At 41.4% G+C, this 22520-nt stretch overlaps 1 protein-coding gene across 9 annotated transcripts in view; it reads right to left on the bottom strand.

Moving 5' to 3' along the window:
- Ambra1 (autophagy and beclin 1 regulator 1) overlaps nucleotides 1–22520 on the bottom strand; it is a 186973-nt gene that overhangs the window by 25345 nt on the left and 139108 nt on the right. For all 9 annotated transcript variants that reach the window (XM_063227841.1, XM_063227844.1, XM_005001577.4 and 6 more), the window contains 3 exons: nucleotides 15623–15733; nucleotides 6204–6392; nucleotides 4875–5029 (listed from right to left, as the gene is read on the bottom strand). In XM_063227841.1, coding sequence (XP_063083911.1) covers nucleotides 4875–5029; nucleotides 6204–6392; nucleotides 15623–15733 — 455 coding nt within the window. The remainder of the gene's footprint in view (nucleotides 1–4874; nucleotides 5030–6203; nucleotides 6393–15622; nucleotides 15734–22520) is intronic.

Consider the following 22520-nt stretch of genomic DNA (forward strand, 5'->3'; position numbering starts at 1 on the left):
CAGATGCATCACAGCACTGGTCCTTTAACTTTTCAAGGTGCCACTACCAGGACGCTAACAGGATCTGGAAAAGCTCAGGAAGAGATCACAATTTCTGCTCTGCCTGGACGTATCTGAAAGATCTGGTGATGAGGAGCCACAGAAATAACCAGGGGAAAGTCAGCTGCTGAGCAGAGTCCTCAGGCCAACAGGGAAAGGAAGGTGCTTTCTGGACACATGCTCCAAACTCTTCTGGGTGGCACTCAGTCCTGAACACAGTTTGATCACACAGCTACAAAGAAGCAGTTTCCAGTAAAATTGGCCCTCACATATCTGAGGCATTGCCCTAAAGGATACAATGCTGCTCCATGAGGAAAGGGAGCTATGTGGTTCTCTGTCCTCAAGCTTCTTCCTTCAACCAAGTCAAAGTCAGATGTCCTTACTGATCACTTCTATCAACAAAGTAACAAAAGGGAAAAAAAGGAGCACGGGAGAGCCTGAGTTCCCAATGCCAACAGGATAAGGCAATAAGAACCCTTTTCAGTTCCCAGTAAGTCATTCACATGCCTACAATCCCAACCTGTTGTAGGGCCCTCGGTGTCCCTGGAAGAAAGAATGCGTGTCTGCTAACTAATTATTGCGCTGAAAGCACCTGGCCTCACCAAGCTTTCTAGCTCAGCTTGTCCCATACTGCCCACCTTAAACCCCTAACCTTGGGTGCCGAATTTCGCTCTGTCCCTAAGTGACAATACTCACAGCTATGCAAACTGGAAGAACACTTTGGTATATATGACTATTTCTGGCCTCATTAGTAATTTTGTATTTTTGCTATTACAGTTTCACTTGGTTACAACCAAAGTTATTATAATGTACAAGTTGCCACTATTTTAGAAAATTAATTGCAGTTTTCTGTTACAATACTATGCCTTGTTCCAATTAGGAAATGAAAGCCAAGAGGGAACTCAGGCAGTTTAGTGTTTTGAGAATTTAGCAAACTTCAGCTCAGCAGTCTATAAAAGTCTAACTTAAAAACAAAACAGAAATTAACAGAAAGCCCTCCCAGGCCCAAGAGAGGCAGTCAAACAGAAGAGAGGTCTCTGAGTCAGAGACAGCCACAGGTCTCACCCAGAGGAATCGCCCAGAGAACAGGGAAGTGGAAGAGAAACTATGTGCTCAGGTTGGTTTTTCCTGCTTTGTCAATTATTAAAATTGGTACAACCAAGGCTGGTTCAGTAAACAGAGAAAAGATAAGCCAAAATGGACCCCATACTTTAGAAATGAGGACAAAACGTTAACATGTCTCAACATAGAGAGGAAAAGGCAAGGGAGAAACCTGAAGAAAAGCTGAGAGGTGCTGGGTGTGGTGACACATGCTTGTAATCCTGGCACTCAAGAGGTTGAGGCAGGAGGATGGCTGTGATTTTGAGGCCAGCTTGGGCTACACAGTCAGTCCAAGGCCAGCCTGCTCTACACAGTGAGATGATGTCACAAAACCAAAACAGAACACAACAACAACAACAACAAAAACAGAAAAAGAAAAGAAGGGAAGTGAGTCACAGACAGCTAAAAAGTGTTTGGTGGGAAACAGAACACTATGCCTGCAATAAACTCAGCAAAGGATCAAAGCACCAAGTGTGAGAACCACAAAGGTAAGTATACCTGGGAGGGTGTCTGCCTTGCTGATAAGGCTGAGGGCAGAACCCTAAAATAAAGGGGAGTAGAAACTGAGCATAGTAGATCTCTGCCTGAATAGCCAGTGTGTAGCAAATCACCTGGGAAAGCTATTTAAAAAATACAGATACTCTTATTCTGTCTGACTGAGGCATGAAATGGATCTGTATTCTAATAAGAACTCCAACAGCTCTAAGGCTGATTTCCCTTTGAACATTTGTAGAGGTCCAAAGAACTGCTTAAAGTAAATGTGCTATGGCTAAGAGCAATTAGTAATTTATTTTCAGAAGCATTTTCATATGGGACTATGTAAGAGATCATCTCTTGGGGGAGAGATGTCACTTAGTGGCAATTAAAATAAATCCATCCTCAGAGGATGCTCTGGGAATGTTTGTGGGTCCAACAAATTCACCTCTCTGATCATAACCCCAGTGACTCCCAAATGGCAGCACCAAAGACAAGGGAATGCTGGATGGAGAAGCTCTAACCCAGACCATGATCCACCATCATTCCTTCTAGGCCAGAGCCATGACCCACCTATCTCCATGCAGGGAGCAGCTCTGTAAGTCCCCAGTTCCAGCCTAAAACCTCTCATTTGTTTGGTTTCTTGAGATAGGGTCTCACTATATAGTTCAGGCTGGCCTTGAACTCATAAAGATACTCCTGCCTCTGCCACCTGAATGTTGGGATTATAGCTGTGCACTACTATGCCTGGCAAAAACTCCTGGTTTAACTTAACTGGGTGTACAATGTAGCTCTCCAAAAAAGCTGCTCCTTTGCCCTCTACAAACAATGAATTCAAGGACATCTTCTAAGAGCTTTGGTGCCTTTATGCATAAGGTATAACCAAGACCTGGAAAACCAGGCTTCTTCAGCATGGGGGCCTAGGTCAGACTGGGTGGGTGGCGCTAGGCCCCTGCCAAACTTGATTGAGATGCCTTGATCCTATCCCTTAGGTGAGACTTTCAGCTCCACCTATGACAACACAGTCTACCACTGTGGCTTCTGCTTTGGAGCTTCCTTCCCTTAGTCAGATTATTTCTGGCTCTTTCTATAAAGGAGGAACTTTGCTGGATGGAGGGTTGGCAGGCTGTACCTAGAAGAAGCCAGAGATGTCTATTAGTGTTACTAAAACTAAATCCCTGAGCAATTAGGCAGAAGGGTTAGAAGAGCAGCTGTAGGAACCAGGATTTTAAGTAGTGAAAGGCAGCATCAGATGCTTTACTACCTAAATCTTCTTAAGGTAATCCAAGAATACTTAAACTAAACTGAACTTTCACGCTCAAATACCGAAATAAGAAAACAAGCTTAGTGATTTCCATGGTCTTCTCCCCTTCGCCCAATGTCAAAAATGTTCAGAGTCATAAAGAATTCAAGAACAGAACTTTCCTGTCATGATGGTGTCAAGAGCAGAGACTGCCCTGTGTCTGCCCTTTTAGAGGTGGCAGAGATGTGGTGTTCCGTCACTGGTTCTGCAAGTATTACCTAGAAATGATGAGGGTGCTGCCTTTCTTGAGATTCTCTTCTATTTGTTTGGCTACTACTGAGTTATCAGATTCCTTAGGAGGTACCTGGGCTTCTAAAGAGAAAGTAGACATGGGTCTTGCTTCTCAAGGAGCCAAATCCAGGAGAAATAACAACATGGAAATGAATAGCTGTGCTTTGGTGTGATGAGTATTACCATGGGAGTGTGTATTAGGGACAGAAGAGGCAGTTTTTTATTAAAGAAGGTACCACAGAAAAGGCAGCTTCTAACATAGGAAAGGAGGAAGTTCCAGGTTAAGGTGGTGTAATTCAGATGAAGGTGCCCAAAAGCCAAGCGCCTTATCAAACTAAAGGCATTTGGAAAGTGGGTTAGCAGAGTTCACTACAGCATTCTACAGGGAGACAGGAAGGAGAAGTGGCTATAGAAGCGAGGACCACAGCAGGCCACCTACCTGCCATCATTCTGTATGTACTGGGTTCTATCTCTAGTCTTCTCTTTAAAATAAATGATTCCCATTCCAGACATTCAACAAGCATTCATGCATGGGACTAAATGAGGGCCCCTAAGGGGTTGCCCCTAAGGAGCTGCCACTGAGCCCAACTCCGCAGATGACACACACACAACAAAAGAAAACAAAAACACACCAAGTGCATCAGACTATAAATGGCACAGACAGTGCCGACTCTTAAGAATTTGTTCACAGGTTTTTAGATTAAACAGAGCTTAAATACCATCTAATTAGAGAATGGTTCAAATGCTTGATTCCCCTTGACAAACTGGCCAAATAAGGCCCTTGGATGTGGGGAGTTTAGTCAGGTTACTAGTCTGGCTGAGTCTCAAAGGCTGTGAAGCACACGATGTCCAGAACACATTCATGACAACATAAGAGAAGCAAGATCGAGGGTCCACACAGGAACTTTTCTCTACTAGTTAAATGCACAGGACAATAAAGAGGACAATAGCTGCCTAAACTGCTTCTCAACCAGGACTATAACAACATGGTGCATCATGTTTTTTTCAAAACAAGTCTCAAGCATAGCTCAGACTGGCCTTGAACCTGTGATCTTCTTGTTTTAGCTTCCAAAGAGCTGGGCCAGTCATAACTTTTTATAGTCCGTTTTTTTCAAACAAAAACAAAACAAATTCCGTAAATATTTCATTGAGCTGAGCATGGTAACATGTAATCTCAGCACTCAGGCAAAAGGATCACTGTGCATTTGAGGGCAGCCTGGGCTACACAAGTGAGTCCAAGGCCAGTTTGGACTACACAGTGAGACTGTCTCAAAACAATGATGACGACAACAAGAGAGGTTGAAGGAGGAGAATCCAGGATCACTACAAGTTCCAGGCCAGCTCAGGCTACTGAGTTTAAGACCAGTCTGAATTATATAGTGAGTCCCTCTCTCAAAACAAACATAAAAACTCACTGTTTTCTGTACAGATCTCTGCACCACAATGTCATGGTGAAGTAATGGAGTATTAGTTAATTACCTGAAGATATTCTTAAGTTTCTAGGGAACCTAGCTCATAAAAACTAGGTTGAGAGGACGCTCATCTTTCAAAAGTCCAGAGCTTTTAAAAGTAAGGCCTGCTGGTCAAGACAGGCTGGACTCTAGCCCTTCCTTTGACCTCATCGATATAACTGCTCTGGAGTTGACTGGGAGGTCACACTTTGTCCTTCACCACTCCGCTAAGCCCGAGACAGATGCATCCAGGAGGTAGAAGCAATGGCACTCACCCTCATGGAGGTCTCACCACCATGGGCCTGCTGCAGCCTGAAGACCTGGGCTACCATGTGCTCCGTGGAGGGGTGCAGCAGGATCCTGCGTGAGGCCAAGCCCACCATCACATATCGGCCCATTGGAGACAGGCTCACTGAAATGGCATTGGGACCTACGGGCCAAAGAAGAAATATTTCCCAGAGTTCTTGCCATTTATTCTAAGGCAACAACTTTTACTTGCAGCCTTTTCTCCTTTTTCCAATCTTCACAATCATTTGCTCAGCCTAGAGTTACTTTGCAGGACCCAGGTGAGTAGTAAAATAAGAAGGTACATATATGTTAGGGACAGTGTTTAACACCCAGAAAATATTTAATAAAAATGCTAGTCATGATTATGATGTAAGTATATCTTTAAAAAATTGGTATCACAATAAATACTATTTAGAAATCTTTTTTTTCACTCAATATATTATGAACAACAATTCTTCTACAAGAAATTTGTTTTGTTTTGCTATTCCTTGCTGGTGTTTTGAGACACACTTTTGCTATGTAGTTATGCTGGTTTTGAACTTATCATGAGTCAAGACTGGCTTCCTGCCTCAAACTCATGATCCTTCTGTCTCAGCTTCCTCAGAGCTTGGATTACAGGTATGTACCACCATGCCCTGGCTCTTAGAGGAACAGTTTTTAAGGACAACTGCATTCTATCCTATCATTACACCATTATTTATTTCAGAAAACCTTGGAAAAAAAAAAACCTTAAGGCAACAATTTGACATTTTTTGGTATGATAAGTACCAAACACCATTGTGTTTTTGGTATGATAAATAACACTATTATGAACATCCTTGTATATAAATTTTTGTATAGGTTTCTGATTATTTCCTTACAAGTGGGACTTCTGGATTACAGAACACATATATTTTGTGATTTATTTTTTTTTCCTTTCTTTTTCTTTTATGGCAGTAGGGATAGAAACCAGGACCTCATCTACACAAGCTAAATGCCCTACCATAACTCAGTCCTTATGGGCCTTTTAATACACAATACCAAATATACAATGTGCTCAGTTCCTAACTTTGTGACCAAAAACCTCCCTCCTCTTCCTGTCCACCACGGTAGGAGCACGCTGGTGACGGTTCTGTAGCAGGGAGGACTCCTGCTCTTGAGAGTCTGATGTAATGCTACTGGCCAGGACTCAAGAAGAGTGAGTCATTTGGTCTGTGCCTTGGTGAAGGAAGAGGTAGTGTGTGCCCATTGCTCTCACCCATGCTGTGCCTCACCTAGGAATGCCCATGCCAAGGCACCATCGTCCCTGTTATTAGTCTGGGCTTCCTATCCCTTACCAAATCGCTTGGTGTAGAGCATTTCACCCAGGTTATGGGGAGCGAGGGAGTACACGGCCAAGATGCCTTCATCAGGGAAGCCCCTCTGGCTGCTAGGGATGAAGGCCGCCAGGAGCTGGCCGTCTGCAGAGATGTCACAGCTGGCATCATTGTAGATCTTGCAGTTCTGCACCAGCACATTCACGGAAGCTGCATTGAACAAAGAAAAAAAAAGGTAAGAAAGTCTGTAATAGCTAACTGAAAAATTTTGATAGCAAGAAATGTTGGAGACTTCCTAAGGACCTACAACCTCTCTAGAAATGGTATAGGATCCCTTGTCATTCAAACTACAATGCGCAGAGAATAAAAAACAGCAAAGGCAGGAAAAACATCTGCTCTACCCTGTTAGTAGAAACTATAAGATGGGCCACATAGGCTGGAGGTTTAGCTCAGTGGCATAAGCACCTGTCTTGCAAGCAGGCAGTCGTGAGTTCGATCCCTGGTACTGATAAAAAGGAAAAAAGACAAAAAAAAAAAAAAAAAAAAAAAAGATGGGCCACATTACTACCACTACAGTCACCTGCTGAGTCACAGTTCATACTCAGGAAACATCATTTGCTAGAAAAGGAAAAAGGTGCTGAGATTTTTTCCTGGAGAGCCACTCAACAGCTGTTGTTATCCAAAGACTGAAACAAAGATGAATGCAAACACAAACCCAATGGTTCCAAGAATAAAGGGATATAAGGAGAGGTTTCCTGGGATAGGAATATTACTCAACTCTGGTGATGTGATCTCAGAAAAAAGTGTGTATATTTGTGTCTTCCATTCTCTTTGCTAACACTAATCCCTACCTTCACAAACAGAGAACAGAGAGAAAGCCCATCTGTGGCTGGAGGGCTGGGGCTTTTTTTAAATTTTGCACTATGCACTGTGTCTTCTCTATCTCATGAACCAGTGCTGATAGGCAGAGTTCTTGTCTGTTCTTAAAAGGTTACTGGGAATAAAAACATGGGTCAGCCAGCAGAAGGTCAGCCTGCCAAGGGAATAAGGTTGGGAATGAGAAAAATCCACTCCTCAAGAAACTAAGGAGATGTTAGCCAGCACAAGAACTGCACTTGCTTGTCTGGTTTTAGTTTTCATTTGAATCCAGGTTACTCTCAACGTATGACTCCCTGCCAGAGAAACTGACTTATTATTGATGTGAAGTGGAACAACAGAGCCCACATCATGGCCACAGGCAGAAGACCTGAACACCACACACATTCAAGGGAACCAAGGTCCTTTGGGGGACTTTGTCTCACTTAGATCTACAACATACAAAGTGACATTTATTTATTTATTTAAAGACAGGGTAGTTCAGGCTGGCCTTGAACAAACTGTAGCCCAGGTTAGCTCCAAACTTGCAATCCTGTTCCTCAATCTCCAAGTAGCAGGGAGCACCAGTGTGTACCCCACATCTGGCTCTTTCTCTTATTTGAAGACGTTCACTGTCAAGAGGCATCATGGCAAACAAGCAAGTAAGTCCCTCTGTCCTACCAGATTCCAGGGCACCCACTCTAGAACTCTAGCAAGCCAAAAGGCATGACTGGGAAGCCAACAGCAAGTCTCCCTAAGGAACCAGCAGAAAGAAGACAAAACAAACAATGCCTGTCCAGGTCGGAAGGTGTCAGGTCATCAAGAGTGATTTGTAAAACTCTGTATTTATTCTCTTTTCCCTGTGTTGCTAACAAAGCTTATAGAGATGACAGAATAGATCAACAAAGACATTAGAACACATTGATTAGGCTGTTGTGCCAACTCTTAGGGGCTGACACCTACAGTACCATCACACATTAAACTGAGAAGGGACCACAAGGATGGTACTGTTTGCTAACTAATAAAATAATGACATCCAAATACTCATTGCTATCACCATTAGGCCTCTCTACTGTTCCATTCCCAACTCACCATCTGCTCTACCCTGTGTGGCTACATTTATGTAGTTAGTACTGGGACCGTCTGCTGCTGACACAGGGTCCTGAGCCCACTGCCAAAAATATGACAATCTCCTCCTTCTCTGGATCAACATGATTCTAGCTGGGCACACAAAACTAAAGCAACTGCAGAAGCTTCAAAAGTGAGTCCATCTTGGTTTTCTGTTTGTTCTTTCATTTTCTGAGACAGGGTCTTGCTATGCAGTTCAGGCTGACCTTAGGCTGGTCTCAAACTTTTTCTGCCTCAGCCCCCAGGTGCTGGGATTACACAAGCATGCCACCACACCCAGGTCTATCAAATCCTTTTTTTTTGTTTATTTTGGTATTCATGACCTCAAGCTTGCCAGGCAGGCACTTATGTCACTGAGCTAAATCCCCAGCCTTGCAGTTATCACTTTATTTACACTTAACATTTCAAAAATCCATGATGGGAAAAAAAATGCATGGTGGGTATTTTTGGTTCTTGCATGCTGCTATTACATAGATCTCAGCCATATATATTAACATGCATTTTGATCAAACACACATTCACTACCAACATAAAAAAGCAGGTAATTGCTTAATGGCACAAAAGGTGGAAAAGAAAGTGCAAGCGTCTCCTTCTTTTGTAAAGCTTAGCTCAAATACCCTAAAAAATAAGCAGATGGGCAAAAAGCATTTTGATAGCCTTGACTCCAGATTGCTGCACTTGCATATGATGACGATTTCAAGGCAATGACCATCTCCCAAACTTTGCCTCCTCCTTTACTTCCACCTAATGTCACAATTGCCCCAGGTTGCTAGATTGAGTGCAGAGAGGCACACAAATGTCAACTGAAAGCAGCACAACTCAGCTTTAGGAACTGCGCAGCTAATAATCAAGGGCTGTGCTTCTACTCTAAGGAAGAGGATGCAGTAGAAACAGAGCAATCCAGTTCCGTTAAAACAAGCATTGGATGATGTGTTATAATCTCATTTTTACTTCAGAGCTCCAATTAGCAACTTACACTTGGTACTTGTCTATTAATTTCCCACGTGAAAATGGAAATGATCAATTATAATGATGAGTGATCACTGCTTCACCCACTTATGCAGCTTCTTCTCTTAAAGTTGAGATTCAGATGAGTTAATTCACACAGCCAGAGAATTTTTGACCTCTATTACTTGCTTTCTTGGACCATAGGAAAACAATGCACCAATGATATTATGGTTTGTGTCTAGATGTTCCCTTAAAGCCTCGCAGATGGGGCTTTTTCAGAGGTGGTATCGACAGTGTATCATGCTCAGAGATTAAGGGTGTGTGACAAACTAAATCAGTCTACTGATTGGTTTGGCACTGCTCTAATTCTAGTAGCCTAAACAGAGTATAAAAGGGGTAGAAAAAGGCTGGTAAGGTTCTCCTTCCTTGCTTGCTTTTACTGTCTTCTGCTTGCCATGAACTGGTTCTCTTCTATGATGCTTGTCTCCAACCTATCCTGCCTTGGAACCAGCCGTGATGGACTGTGTAAGCCAAAATAAACCTTTCCCCCTTTAACTTTGGGTGTTGGGTATTTTATTTCAACAATGACAGAAAAGTAACTAAGACAATAAAGGATAATTCATCCTTTTTGATGCAGCAATAATGTAACCAGGAAAAAAAACAGAAAAAAAGAGAAATGAAATACAGCCTGAGATCCTGAGTGCTCGTGGTCCACATCTGGCCTCCCTGAGACATTTCAAACTGCAGCAAGCAAGTCGCACACACACACACATACACACTCAGTGTACATAGTACATAAGTGGTATACAGCAGGCACCATGGGGACACAGTGACAGGTGCCTTCACGTGGTGCTCATCATGTCATCTGGGTGCTCTGGTCTTCTGCTGGAATGGGAGGAACTCAGAGATAGTCAAGAGCATAGGGAGGGCTCATCCAAATACACAGTGCTGAAGTGGGATCTAGGGTTCTACATTCCCTGTAAGTTCCAGGTGTCACTGGTATCAACAACTGTCTTCCATTTAGAGACAAAACACATACTGGCTCATGCAGGAGGACTGCAAGTGAGGTCAGCTTGAGCAACTTAGCAAGACTCTGTCTCGGAGCTGGGGATTTAGCTCAGGAGCATAAGCGCCTGCCTTGCAAGCGCGTGGTCATGAGTTCGATCCCCGGTACCGATAAAAAAAAAAAAAAAGACTGTCTCAAAATACAAAATGTACTGGGGATGCAGCTCCTTGGAAGTGTGCTCCTTGCTTAGATTCCCAGTATCACAGAAAACAAAAATAAAAGCACACTGGAATAGACAATGGGGCAGTTAGCTGGGCAGCTAATAATGGAAATAAAGGCTGAGAAAGAAGAAAGTTTTCAAATCAAAATTGCTTAAGAGCTTCAGGGGCAGCTCCAGGGAAAGAAAAAACTATGCAGGCGACAGCAGGAAGCCATGTTCCAGACTTTGCAATGTAATCTCCTCCCAATTAGACATGATTTCCAAGGGAAAATGCCCTAGTAGGGACCGGGAGGGGCTAGAAACACTGATGCCTAGAGGAGCAGATGGCTCTGCCTTCCTATCAGTGCCATAAATTAAAAACAAACACCATGGATGGAGATGGATGGGTAGCCTGTAGCTGGCTGGCCGGATGAGGCCATGGGAGCAATCAGCAGTGCAGTGCTTTGCAAATGCATCAGATACGATTTGGAAAACCCAAGAGGGTTTAAATGAGCAGGAAAATTTCCTCTTGACTATCTCTTGGGTTTCTCCCATTCTAGCAGAAGACCAGAGCACCCAGATGATGCGATGAACACCATGGGAAGGCACCCGTCACTGTATCCCCTGTGGTACCTGCTGCATACCACTCATGCACTACATACAATGTGCACGTGTGCCTGGGTGTGTGTTACTAGGAACTGAACCCAGGCCTCACATTAAATTACATCCTTATTCCCACCCCTTTTTATTTTCAAATTTTGAGAGTAAATCTTGCTGAGTTATCCTGTCTGGTCTTGAACTTTTGATCCTCCTGCCTCATTCTTTCTAAGTAGCAGAGTTTACAGGTGTGTATTATTGGGCTGCCTACTGTCCACTGCTTCTCATAAGGCTTTTCCTGTCAGGACACTGTACTCTAGCCAAAGCTATTTACCCCTATTCACTGTAGTGAATCTAATATGCTAATTTTTTCATGAGAGCAGTTTAAAAATTATGTATACATAGTGCATATTCACAAACTTCTAAATGCTCTGCAGACAGTATTCATTGACCTTAACCCCAAATGACAGGAACAAAAATCTTCAGCCTAACTCCAGAGAAGGGTTAAATTCAATCCAGAGATGATCAGCTTCTTGGTGGCTGGTGAACCCATGAGTAAACTCAGGATCCATGACTCACAGGCACCAGTTATCCAAAGTCAAAGCCTCCCTCCACTAGGAAGCAGAGACTTTGAGAACCAAATCCTAGACAAAAAAAGATTCCCAACTGACTTTACTGATCACTGAATCTATAAAACTGAAATCAAGAGGCTGAGGCAAGAGGATTGTTGTTTGAGTTTGAGGCTAGTTTGCGCTACAAAGTAAGGATTCAATCCTCAACACTAAACAACAGAGGGCTATTCCTACCAGATTTAAGAATATACAACCTCAAGATGAAACTCAGGCTGGGCATGGTAGTATCCAGGAAGCTACAATGGAAGGTTAGGTAAAAGGATCACAAATTCAATGCCAGTCTAGGCAAATCCAGTGAGACCCTGCCTCTAAGTAAAACATCTGTAGAAAAGGTCTGGGGATGTAACTCAGTGATACAGTGCTTGTCTAACACTCATGATCCTCTGGGTTCATCTGTGTGCACTGCAAGGAGTGGGAGGAAAGACAGGAAGGAAGGTAGGGAGAGGAAGACAGGGAGGAAAGGAAGAAAGAAGAAAGGGAGAAAGGGAAAAGGGAGGAAGAAAAGAGAAAAAACTCACATGGATTTCTCATGTGAATAGTTGACAGATGAAAGCAGCACAATAGATAGTCCAGAAATACATCTAATGTATACAGGTTATTAAAAGTATGAAAATGATAACCCAAATTAAAGAAGACAAATGAAGTGGACAAATGTGGAGCCATATGGGGGCAAATTCAAATTACATTTCACTTATTTTGGACCATATTTCCCAGTGAACCAAAAATTTAACTGTTAAAAAAAAAGTACTAAATGATTTTGTTAATGATGTCACAAAACCTAGGAACCATAAAAGGAGAGTTGTGTAATTTTGACTTAAATTAAATTCTATGATGAAAATAACATTCAGCAAAGTCAAAAGACAAATGACAAGTAAAAAACCATCCTTATAAGTTAATTTTCCTATTTAGAAAGAAGTTCTGTATAAAGTACTGAAGAAAAGACTAGTAACACAACAGAAAAGGAGATCAGGTCAGGACAAAGCAATATTAATGGTAAAGTATGTCAAAAGGCACATAACCTTATTTGAAACATGTGAAACAAATTTAAGATGCTCACATACTTTTTTTTTTTTTTTTGGTACTGGGGATCAAACTCATGACCTCATGCTTGCCAGGCAGGAGCTTGTGCCTCTGAGCCATATCCCCAGCCCTCACATACTACTTTTTACCTAAAAAATTGGCAAACATCTAAAAATCTGATAGCACTTTTTTTTTTTTTTTGTCTTTTTCCTTTTTATCAGTACCGGGGATCGAACTCACGACTGCCTGCTTGCAAGGCAGGCACTTATGCTGCTGAGCTAAATCCCCAGCCCTGATAGCACATTTTATCAGAAGGAATTCATAGAGTCAAGTACTCTCCTGACCAGCAGGTGGGAATATAAACTGACAAAGCAAAAGACTGAGAACAACTTAAAAAACCTTTAAATAAGAATTAGGCAAAAGTAGTCCTGTAATCCCAGCACTCAGGAGGCTGAGGCAAGAGAATTGCTGAATTTGAGATCTAGGCCACATGGTGAGTTCAAGGCCAGCTTGAAATGCATGAGACCTTGTCTCAAAGAAGAATATGCATAGTGTGCTGTGACTTGGATTTAAAAATTATGCAATTTTTACATTTGCTTATATATACACATAATAACCTTGAAAAGATATACAAGAAGAAACTAAGGGAGGCTACTGAGAGTCATAGCAAACAGCAAGGATTTCAGGCTACTTACTATACAGCCTATTATTTCTTTTTTTTTTTTTAATTTATTTATTGGTACCAGGAATCGAACTCACGACTGCCTGCTTGCAAGGGAGGCTCTTATGCCGCTGAGCTAAATCCCCAGCCCCACCAGCCTGTTATTTCTAAACAATTAATACATTATCTAATTCAGATATAATGAGAGAAACAAAGTGACAAATAAAGAAACAAAATAAGTATAGGTAATTATGGTCCGTAGGATCTGGGCCAAAAATTGTGCGATAAGCAAACAAACTTGGGTTTTCAATAAGGGTAAGGGTGGACTGCCATGGATTCCCAGGAAAAACCAGATTCTTGGCATGTGACTTACAAACACTGAGAGAAAAATGATGTCTTCTACTGAAGCTTCACTAAAAATAGGTCAGGATAAATTAACCAGACTCTCACTGGCTGATAACCTCACTGTCCTTGGCAGATAAAGACACTGAGACTGGCATATTGGTAAAGACCACAGACAGAGAAAACAATTATTTTAAAACATCTCACAAACTCTTACAATGCTCTACACATGAGAGAGAAATGTGGACTTCAAATGCAAGCAACTAAGCCTGGGCTGCTATTAAGGAACCCAAATCAACACAGATGAGGACCACAGTAATAGGCTACATGGTTTGGTGCAATGTCTTGATTAATTGCTAGTTGTGCTAATACTCTAAAGGAAGGTGGAGAAATGATGTCTGTCAAACTAGTGGATACTGTAAGACGGGGAGAAAAGCACTAATCGAAGTTTAAAAAGATGTGGAGGGGCTAGCTAGAACAAGGGATTGCAGTGATACTAAATTAAAATTTAATAGAAGTAAATTCAAACCTGCTTTACTTTTTTTGTCTTTTTGAGGCAGGGTCTCTCTATGAAGTTCAAGCTGGCCTTGAGCTCACTTTGTAGCCTAGGCAGGTCTTGAACTAGCAACGATCCTCTTGCCTCAGCCTCCCAAGTGCTGGGATTACAGGTGTGAGCCACTATACCTGGCTTACTTTACTTTTTAAAATATTCAAGCTACACAAGTATAAAATGGTTGAATTCTATCTTAGTAGCAATTATCAAAGAATTTTAAGTGAATACACACACAATCAATACTGACTTTAGAAAACACGGATAAAATCTTGGGTTGAACTAAACTGTCCAAAGCACTTTTTTTTGGTACCAGGGCTCAAACTCATGACCTTGCGCTTGCCAGGAAAACGCTTATACTGCTGAGCTAAATCCCCAGCCCCCCCCAAAGCACTTTTATACTATGCATTACAAAGCTCATGACAAGAGTTTTCCCACTGTTTTTTGAGCCTCTTCCCCTCTAACCCGAAGTTAAAAGCAAAAGTGAGCAGAACTATCGAAAATTTGGAAACCATTTCGCCCAAAAATAAAGATATAAAGGGAAAGAGAGTGGAGTGTGATAGTGCAGGCTTATAATCTCAGCACTCAGGAGGCTAAAGTAGGACCACGACTGAGTTCAAGGCCACTCTGGGCTACAAAGTTAGTTTAAGGCCAGTTTAAACTTCATGGCAAGACCTCATCTCATAAACAGGAAAAGGCAATTCATCTTCAGATAGTTGGAAGACTATCAGTTAGAAGAGATACAATTAGACATACTCTATGAAGACTCAGGGATAGATCTAGGACTGGTAGGAGGAAATGACAAGGAAAATGTTGGCTCACTAGAAAACAGAACATTCTAATAAAAACTTAGCAGTAAAAGATTTAAGATGTATTATGTACATGTACCATCAACTCCCCTAGCTGAATATAATTTTGTACTGTCAACATGTACTAATAAAAAATTAAAAATTCAAAAAGAAAGAAATTTAGCAATGATAGTTGGGCCTCTCATCAGAAGTAGGCAAACAGGGGCTCAACTATACTTCTCTGGAATGTTTGAGGAGGCTTGCATTAACAAGTGAAATGAAATGCCTTTAACTTTCTGATTCCAATTGAAAAGAATGGGCTATGGGACTACAGACTTCTCTACAAGTGAGGCAACAGAACTGTCAGACAGGTACATTTGTAACTCAAGTGCTTCAGTTCTCTCAGGCCTGGAATCATCAATTTATCAGTCATGACAGTCTTTCTCAAGGTCCCAAGGTACAACTCTCAGATTAGGCACGCCCTCTTTTTTCTCTTACTCTCAGTTCCCTCTAACTTTGTGGCTTCAGTCAGTGAAATATAGTCTACAAACTCAGGGTAATTGGTGAGTGTTTGGTAGTTGCTTAACTGAACGTTTGGAAGGGTCATGAACGACTCAACCAGACCATAGAAAATCCAGTGCTACACAAGGTTTTAAATTCTGGCTTACCAGAAATCTACCCCCTCCACTAGTGGCCCCTACTATGTTGACTCACCATTACTGATTTCTGGAAGGTCAAATTTAGTGAAGTCCCACCACTGGAGCCGGTAGGTAGTATTGGCAATATTACTGGCCACTGCAGACTGTCCATCACCAATCACCGCCCCTGAGGGGGAAGAAGACAAAGAAGACACAGTGTATACATTACCTGCCAGTTTCCATTGCAGAACACAAAACAATACTGGGGTTATTAGGAAAGGAAGAAGAGGAAGAACCACTGCCAAGGTTGAACAAAGCTAGACTCCCATCTGAAAGTCCTTGTCTCAAAAGAAACTGGATACATTTCTCAAGAAATGATCGAGCATATGAACATCCTATTCATCAGTCATTCCCATTATTACCATTTTTTTATTTTGGAGACAGGGTCTTGCTATATAGTGCAGACTGTTCTTGAACTTACTATGTAGCCCAGACAGGCTTCAAACTCATGGCAATGCTCCTGCCTCATCCTCCCTTAGTGCTGGGATTACAGGTGTACGTCACTGTACCCAGCTCTTCCTTATCATGAACATTATTTTGTGCCAACAACATGGCAAGTCTAGTATATATACTGTTTAGTAGTAGGCACATGATCTATGAAATAGATACATTTCCATATAAAATGTGGAGAAAGAAAAGTGAAAAATGAGAGGACACCATGAACACAGAAAAAGTAGAAACATTTCAGTCCCTGAACGACTTGGTAGTAAGCCATGCTCTTTGGGAGACAACACTTCTTCCTAAAACGCCATCTCTAAAGAAGGTTTCCTCTAGGGAAGCAGCAGCTAGCATGCAGCTGACTGGATGGAGAGAGGAGTTAAAAAAATTGAGGTAATATTCGTTAATCCCTTTGGAATCCTGGCATGTTGCACAGCAGAAATTTATGAGTCTAGCTTTGCAGGATCAGAATATTTTTATTAAGGCAATCTTTTATAATCTCCCCCTCTAAGAACTTCCTTGAATTGAGATTCACTTGTAATATTTCACAGTTTAACTTTCCCTGAGATATAAACTTCTCTATGACATTTTTTTCCTTGGTAACCAATTAAATAAAAAATGTATTTTTTTAACAGGGTGACACTTTAATTTGCAGTTGTATTTCATTTACATGAACATGTCATTTCTTCCTCCTCCTCCTTCCGTGGTGCGTTTCATACACAACCACCCTTCTGATCAGACAGAACCAAATCCTCTTTCACACGCTAAAGAAGCCGAATGGTAGTCTCTGCTTCTTATCATCCCCTTATTTGCAAAACTGAACTGGTTAGCACTTAGTAGCCTTGGAACGACGTAGTTATTAACCTGGATTCTTCAGCACTACCTAGTCTTCACTCTTTGCGTGTCAGTGGAAAAACACTTCCTTTCCCCTCCCTTTCTCTCAGAGAACTGCATTTACTGCTCTGCTACTCCTAGAGTCTCCTTACTCTTTCCACAAATGAGCAAGAGATGGTTCAGAAAGAACATGTCCTCCATACAAAGCCAGGAGACACAGAAGTATTCTTTTTTACTGTTTTTTAGTTGTTATGGACCATTGCATCAAGACACTTCCAAAATCAGTTTATTTGTTTATGTCTTATGGTACTGGCACTATGGAATGTTCCCCAAGTGGCCTATGTTCAGAAGTGGGGTTTTTGGAAGGGCTGAGTTGTGGGGGCTCTACAGTTTAGGAGCTGTGAGGAAGTGGGGCCCAGCTGGAGGGTATCACTTAGGCCTAACCTGGAGGGGTGTGTTTCCCCCACTCTTCTTATCTGCATGCTGGCTACCACCCCCCAAACAGCTTCCCTCTTTCATTCTCCTCCACCAAGCCATTTTGCCTTCAAGCTGGCCAGCCATGGACTGAACTGCAAGCCAAAATAAACTTCTTCTTTAAATTGAGTTATCCCAGTTGAGAAATACAGCTCTGCAGCGTAGTATCTGCCTGGCAAGTGCCAGGTCATGAGTTTGATTTCTGGTACCAAATAAATAAATAGGATTAGCTGATACTGTATATCAGTGATAAGGAAAGTGACCAGGGCATTAGGGACTGAATCCAGGGCTTCTGCACTGTGCTGCATGCAGCCCTTTTCTTATTTTTTGAGACATGGTCTCACTAAATTTCCAAGGTTGGAGTAGAACTTGCAGTCATCCTGCCTCTGGTTCTCAGAGTGCTGGGATTATAGACCCGTGTCACCATCTCTCATTTAACATTAGTTTATTAAGATCTTTTCTGCTGGATTTAATTTTAAGGAAAATTGCAAGCATCAGTTCATTATGCATTCTTATTATTGACAACACTGACTTTCTGAAATTACAAGTATGCACCACCATGCCTAGTGCTACTCATTTATTTCTTAGTTAAAAAATCTACCACTAGCAGGGTGTGGTGGTACACACCTATAATCTCAGAACTCCAGAGGTTGAGGCAGGAGAATCCTTGCTAATTTGAGATCAACCTGGGCTATAAAGTGAACTCTCAAGGCCAGTCCACTACATAGCAAGAAGCATATCTCAAAAAAGACCCAAAACAAACAAATCATAAAACAAGATCTATATCACTCCCCTAGGAAGAACTACTCGGTTTCATTTTGACTGGGCTTCACCCCACTGAGTTTATGAACTGCTTTCTAGGCAGGCTTGTCTACTATCTAGATGATTGATGTTTCCTTTTGAGATTTCCTGTAACTTAGTCTCTAATTATTTTAGTTTCTTATGATTTTTTTCAATTATACTATAAAATCATAATTTAATAGCCTGGCATGGTGGCACACACCTGTAATCCCAATACTCAGGAAGTTGAGGCAGGAGAATCATTCCGAGTTTGAGATCAGCCTAGGCTACAAAATGAGCCCAAGGCCAGCCTGACCTGCATAGTGAGACCCTGTCTCAAAAAGACAAAGTAAGTAAATAAATAAATAAAACACAAAGTAAAAACAAAAAGTCATAATTGAAAAGGAGAGAAAGTAAATGATTTTCTCAGCATATAATGAATGAAATGCTAGTTGCTAAGAGGGGGAAGAAAATAAGAAACAAACTTCAAAATTTGAGATTTTATTCTTGGGAGGGATAAAACTCTCAAACAATGAAAACAATTCAGAGACAACCAGATGCCATCCGAGTGCTGTGGATCTGTGACTGGGAACACAATGATCGAGACTCCAATCTCTAGCTCCAGAGGCATCCTGTAGAATCTTTGCCTCAAGAAATATCTTCTAAGTCAGGGATTTAGCTCAACAGTATAAGCGCCTGCCTGGCAAGCACGAGGTCATGAGTTCTATCACTGGTAGAAAAAAAAAAAAAAAAAAAGAAAAGAAAAGAAGTATCTTCTGGACTGAAACTGGTGGGAGGCTGAGGCAGGAGAGTCACTGCAAGTGTGAGACCAGTCTAGGCTACAAAGTGAGCCCAGCACCAGCCTGAACTGCATAATGAGACAAAAAGGAAGAAAGAAAGGTCTTCTGGAGAACAGCTGTGCACTGAGCTAAATGCGTAGGATGGCACTATGGAGAGAATGGGGAGGCGCTTTCTGCCAATGCTGAGGAGAAACAGAGCCTAGCATCAGGCAGAGTGGACTTTCAGTGCCATGTAAACAGATTAGGGAGCTAAGCATGACAGCAACCGATTATAGCACTGTCACCAGATATTCTTCTGTAAGAACTGCAGGCCAACTGAACTTGTCTCCTGGAAACATCAGGAAGGAAAAGTATAACCCTGTTTCAAAACAAAACAACCCTGACCATTTAGTAAGCCTTTGGTCACTCTGCTCAAGGTATAGGTTATGTGCCAGAGTGAGTTAATGGACTGTGCCATGGACTACTGACAGACGAGTATTTAGCCTTAGAAAGTGATCCTATGAGTCCACTGAGGGAATTCAAAGGTCACAAGTCCTGCATGTTATAGCAGAATGACACAAGTTAGATGCCGGGTTTTGGAGCCTTCAAACTGCTGCTTTGGGAGGTTGGGAGGAACCTCATGCACAGGAAGACATGTAGTATCCCTGGTCTCTGGCCACTAGACACAACCTTCTTTACGCTATATGACAACCTAAAATATCTATGTCCCCTGGGACAAAAACTATCCCCAACTGGCAAACTATATGTCAAAAAATATAGTCTGCATTTCTTTCTTTCTTTTTTTTTTTTTTTTGTTTTTTGTTTTTTGTTTTTTGGTACCAGGGATTGAACTTACTATCTTGGGCTTGCCAGGCAGGTGCTTACACCACTGAGCTAAATCCCTAGCCCTACAGTCTACATTTCAATTCCACAAGAGATATTTGGAAAATACCATTACCGAGACACCTGGTGGTTAAGGCACCCAACCCATCATTGACATTGGCTATGGAAATAGTCAAAGAAGACAGCCTTCCCAGTGCTGGGATTATAGGTGTTTACTACTACACCCAGCTAGCATTTATTTTTAAATTATTTATTATTTTATTCATTTTGTGGGCTTGGGAATTGACCAGTGCCTTGCACATGCTATGTAAGTCCTCTACCACTGAGCCATATCCAGCCTTTTTGAAATTTTATTTTGTAACTCCAGGCTACAAAATGCTATGCAATAAATTTGAAAGGACTAGAAGTCATTGAAAATATGCATTTAGCTTTGAAGGAAATTAAACTAGAAATCACTAAGATATCTAGAAACCCTATTTAAAAAAAAAAAACAAATAAACAAAAAGTAAGGCCAGATCTGATGGTATTTACCTATAATCTCAGCACTCTGGAAGACTGAGGCAGGAGGATTTGAAATTTGAGCCCAGCTTGACAATTTGGCAAGACCTGATCTCAAACAGGGGAAAAAAAAAAGTCTAGGAATGTAGGACAGAAACTTCAGAAATGTGTGTATGAATAAAGTCACAGTAGTCATGACAGTCACCAGAAAGGACTGCCAAATCTGGTTACTTGCATGGAGCCCTCTGCCTCTGCTTGTCTTGAGATACCATTCTACTGCTTAGAAAAGAGAAATAGAAACCTTTTGTCAAAAACTGCCTTTTAGCCTCTCCCCAAGATGATCTCTAGGCAAAGGGAAAAGAGCATGATTCAACAGTTCAGCGAAAATACTGAACAATGGGAATCATTAGCAAATCTATCATAAAAGCTAATTAAGGATGGGTTAAAAAAGGGCAAGTTCCAAAGAAGGAAATGATTAAATTATATTACAGTCCTATAAAATTTGTTTCTGAGACTATGTAACTTGGAATGGCCCAACTGTGACGCTACAGAAGCTTGGGGCCAGGCACTCACTGGTCTGGAGACACAATTGCAAACTGGTTTTCACATAGTGCCAAGAGTCAGCTTGCGACCTGCTTAGGAAAGCTGAGCCTGAAAGCCCAGGACAAGTCCAGCTGAACAATTTATTAACTTTTAAAGTCTTCTTAGAAAACTACATACTGTAGGATTTCATTTACACAAACTGCTGAGAACAGGCAAAACTGAGATGAAATGTGAATTAGTGGTTGTCTAGGGCAGGAGGAAGAATAGGGTGGGCAGAGAAAGAGAAGAAGAAAGGAACTGCTAAGGCCCATGAGATTTTGAGGAGGAGAGAAATACATTCTGAAATACATAGACAGTTATTCTGTACAACTCTACATACTAAAAACAAAGGTTTATAGACTTCAAATAGATAGGCTATATGGTAGGTAAATGACATCTAAACAAGACTATTACTTTAAAATATTCTTCTTATTAACTAGCCAGTTTGTTAAGTTAAAAAATGGCAATTCTACTCTTGGTACAACTTGTATTTCTTAATAAAAAAATATTGATAGGGATATTTTTATGTATTTATTGGGGTACTGTACTTTAGTGTGCATGACCTACCGCCCTCCCATCTTTTTATTTTCAGAGATGTGGTTATCTCACCCCTCCCCCCCACATACGGAGGATCAAACTCAGGACCTCACGTGCCAGGTAGGCACTTATGCCTCTGAGCTAAATCTCAGCCCTATAAACGCAGCCTATAAACGCAACTGGTCGTTTTTTTTTTTTTTGGCGGGGGGGGGGGGGATTGAACTCACGACCTCATGCTTGTCAGACGAGTGCTTACATACCACTGAGCTAAATCCCCAACCCATCTGATTATCTCTGGTAGTCCAGGCAAACCTTGAACTTGCTAGGTAGCCCAGGATGGCCTCAAACCTGCAATCCTCCTGCCTCAGCCTCTAGAGTGCTGAATACACACATGCATCACCATGGCTTAGCTTCCATGTACATTTTTATGTTTACTTATTTTGATTTTTTTCCTTATAGATTGTCTGAGCTCTCTGTAAGTAAATGAACTGGCTCCTATTCATGAAAAGAAATTCTTAGAGCAACACAATGCAGGTATATTTGACCATTAGAAATCCTCTTTTCTTTCTAAGTGTATAATGAATAGAAACCTAGGAAGAACACAATATTCTTTCAAGAAAGCTTCATTCAAACATAGTTTTTAAATTTGTTTTGGAACAGGGCCAGGTGGAGGAGGTGTAGGGTGAGGTGAGAAAGGGAAAATAAAAAGAATTCAGCCATGTCATATAAATGTTTTAGCTCCCCACAATGAATAATCATTACATATCACAAACGAGTACTAATAAAAATAAAAATTTAAAAAAGACCAGGGCATCAATAGTCATACTCCCTTTGTGACCACTTACCAATCTTATCTAATAGTTTTCTGATACCAAATAAAAAGACTTCCCCCAATGGTAGAAGTTTCTCTTAGTTTCCATTTATGGTTCTAACATTGAGGAAAGTGATCAAGCATGTGTGTGTGTGCGTGCGTGTGTGTTTCAAACTATAGCTTTATTAAGATATAATTCATATACTATATAGTTCACCTAGTTAAACAATAGAACTCAAAAGTTGTTAGTTAACTGGGTATAGTGCTAGGTGCCTATAATCCCAGCATTCTGGGAGTCTGAGACAGGAAGACCCTATGTTCAAATCTAGCCTAGGAAA

This window comes from Cavia porcellus, unplaced genomic scaffold (assembly GCF_034190915.1).
Source record: "Cavia porcellus strain 051 isolate PalLab524CR breed Dunkin Hartley unplaced genomic scaffold, mCavPor4.1 scaffold_17, whole genome shotgun sequence".
Classification (NCBI taxonomy): domain Eukaryota; kingdom Metazoa; phylum Chordata; class Mammalia; order Rodentia; family Caviidae; genus Cavia; species Cavia porcellus.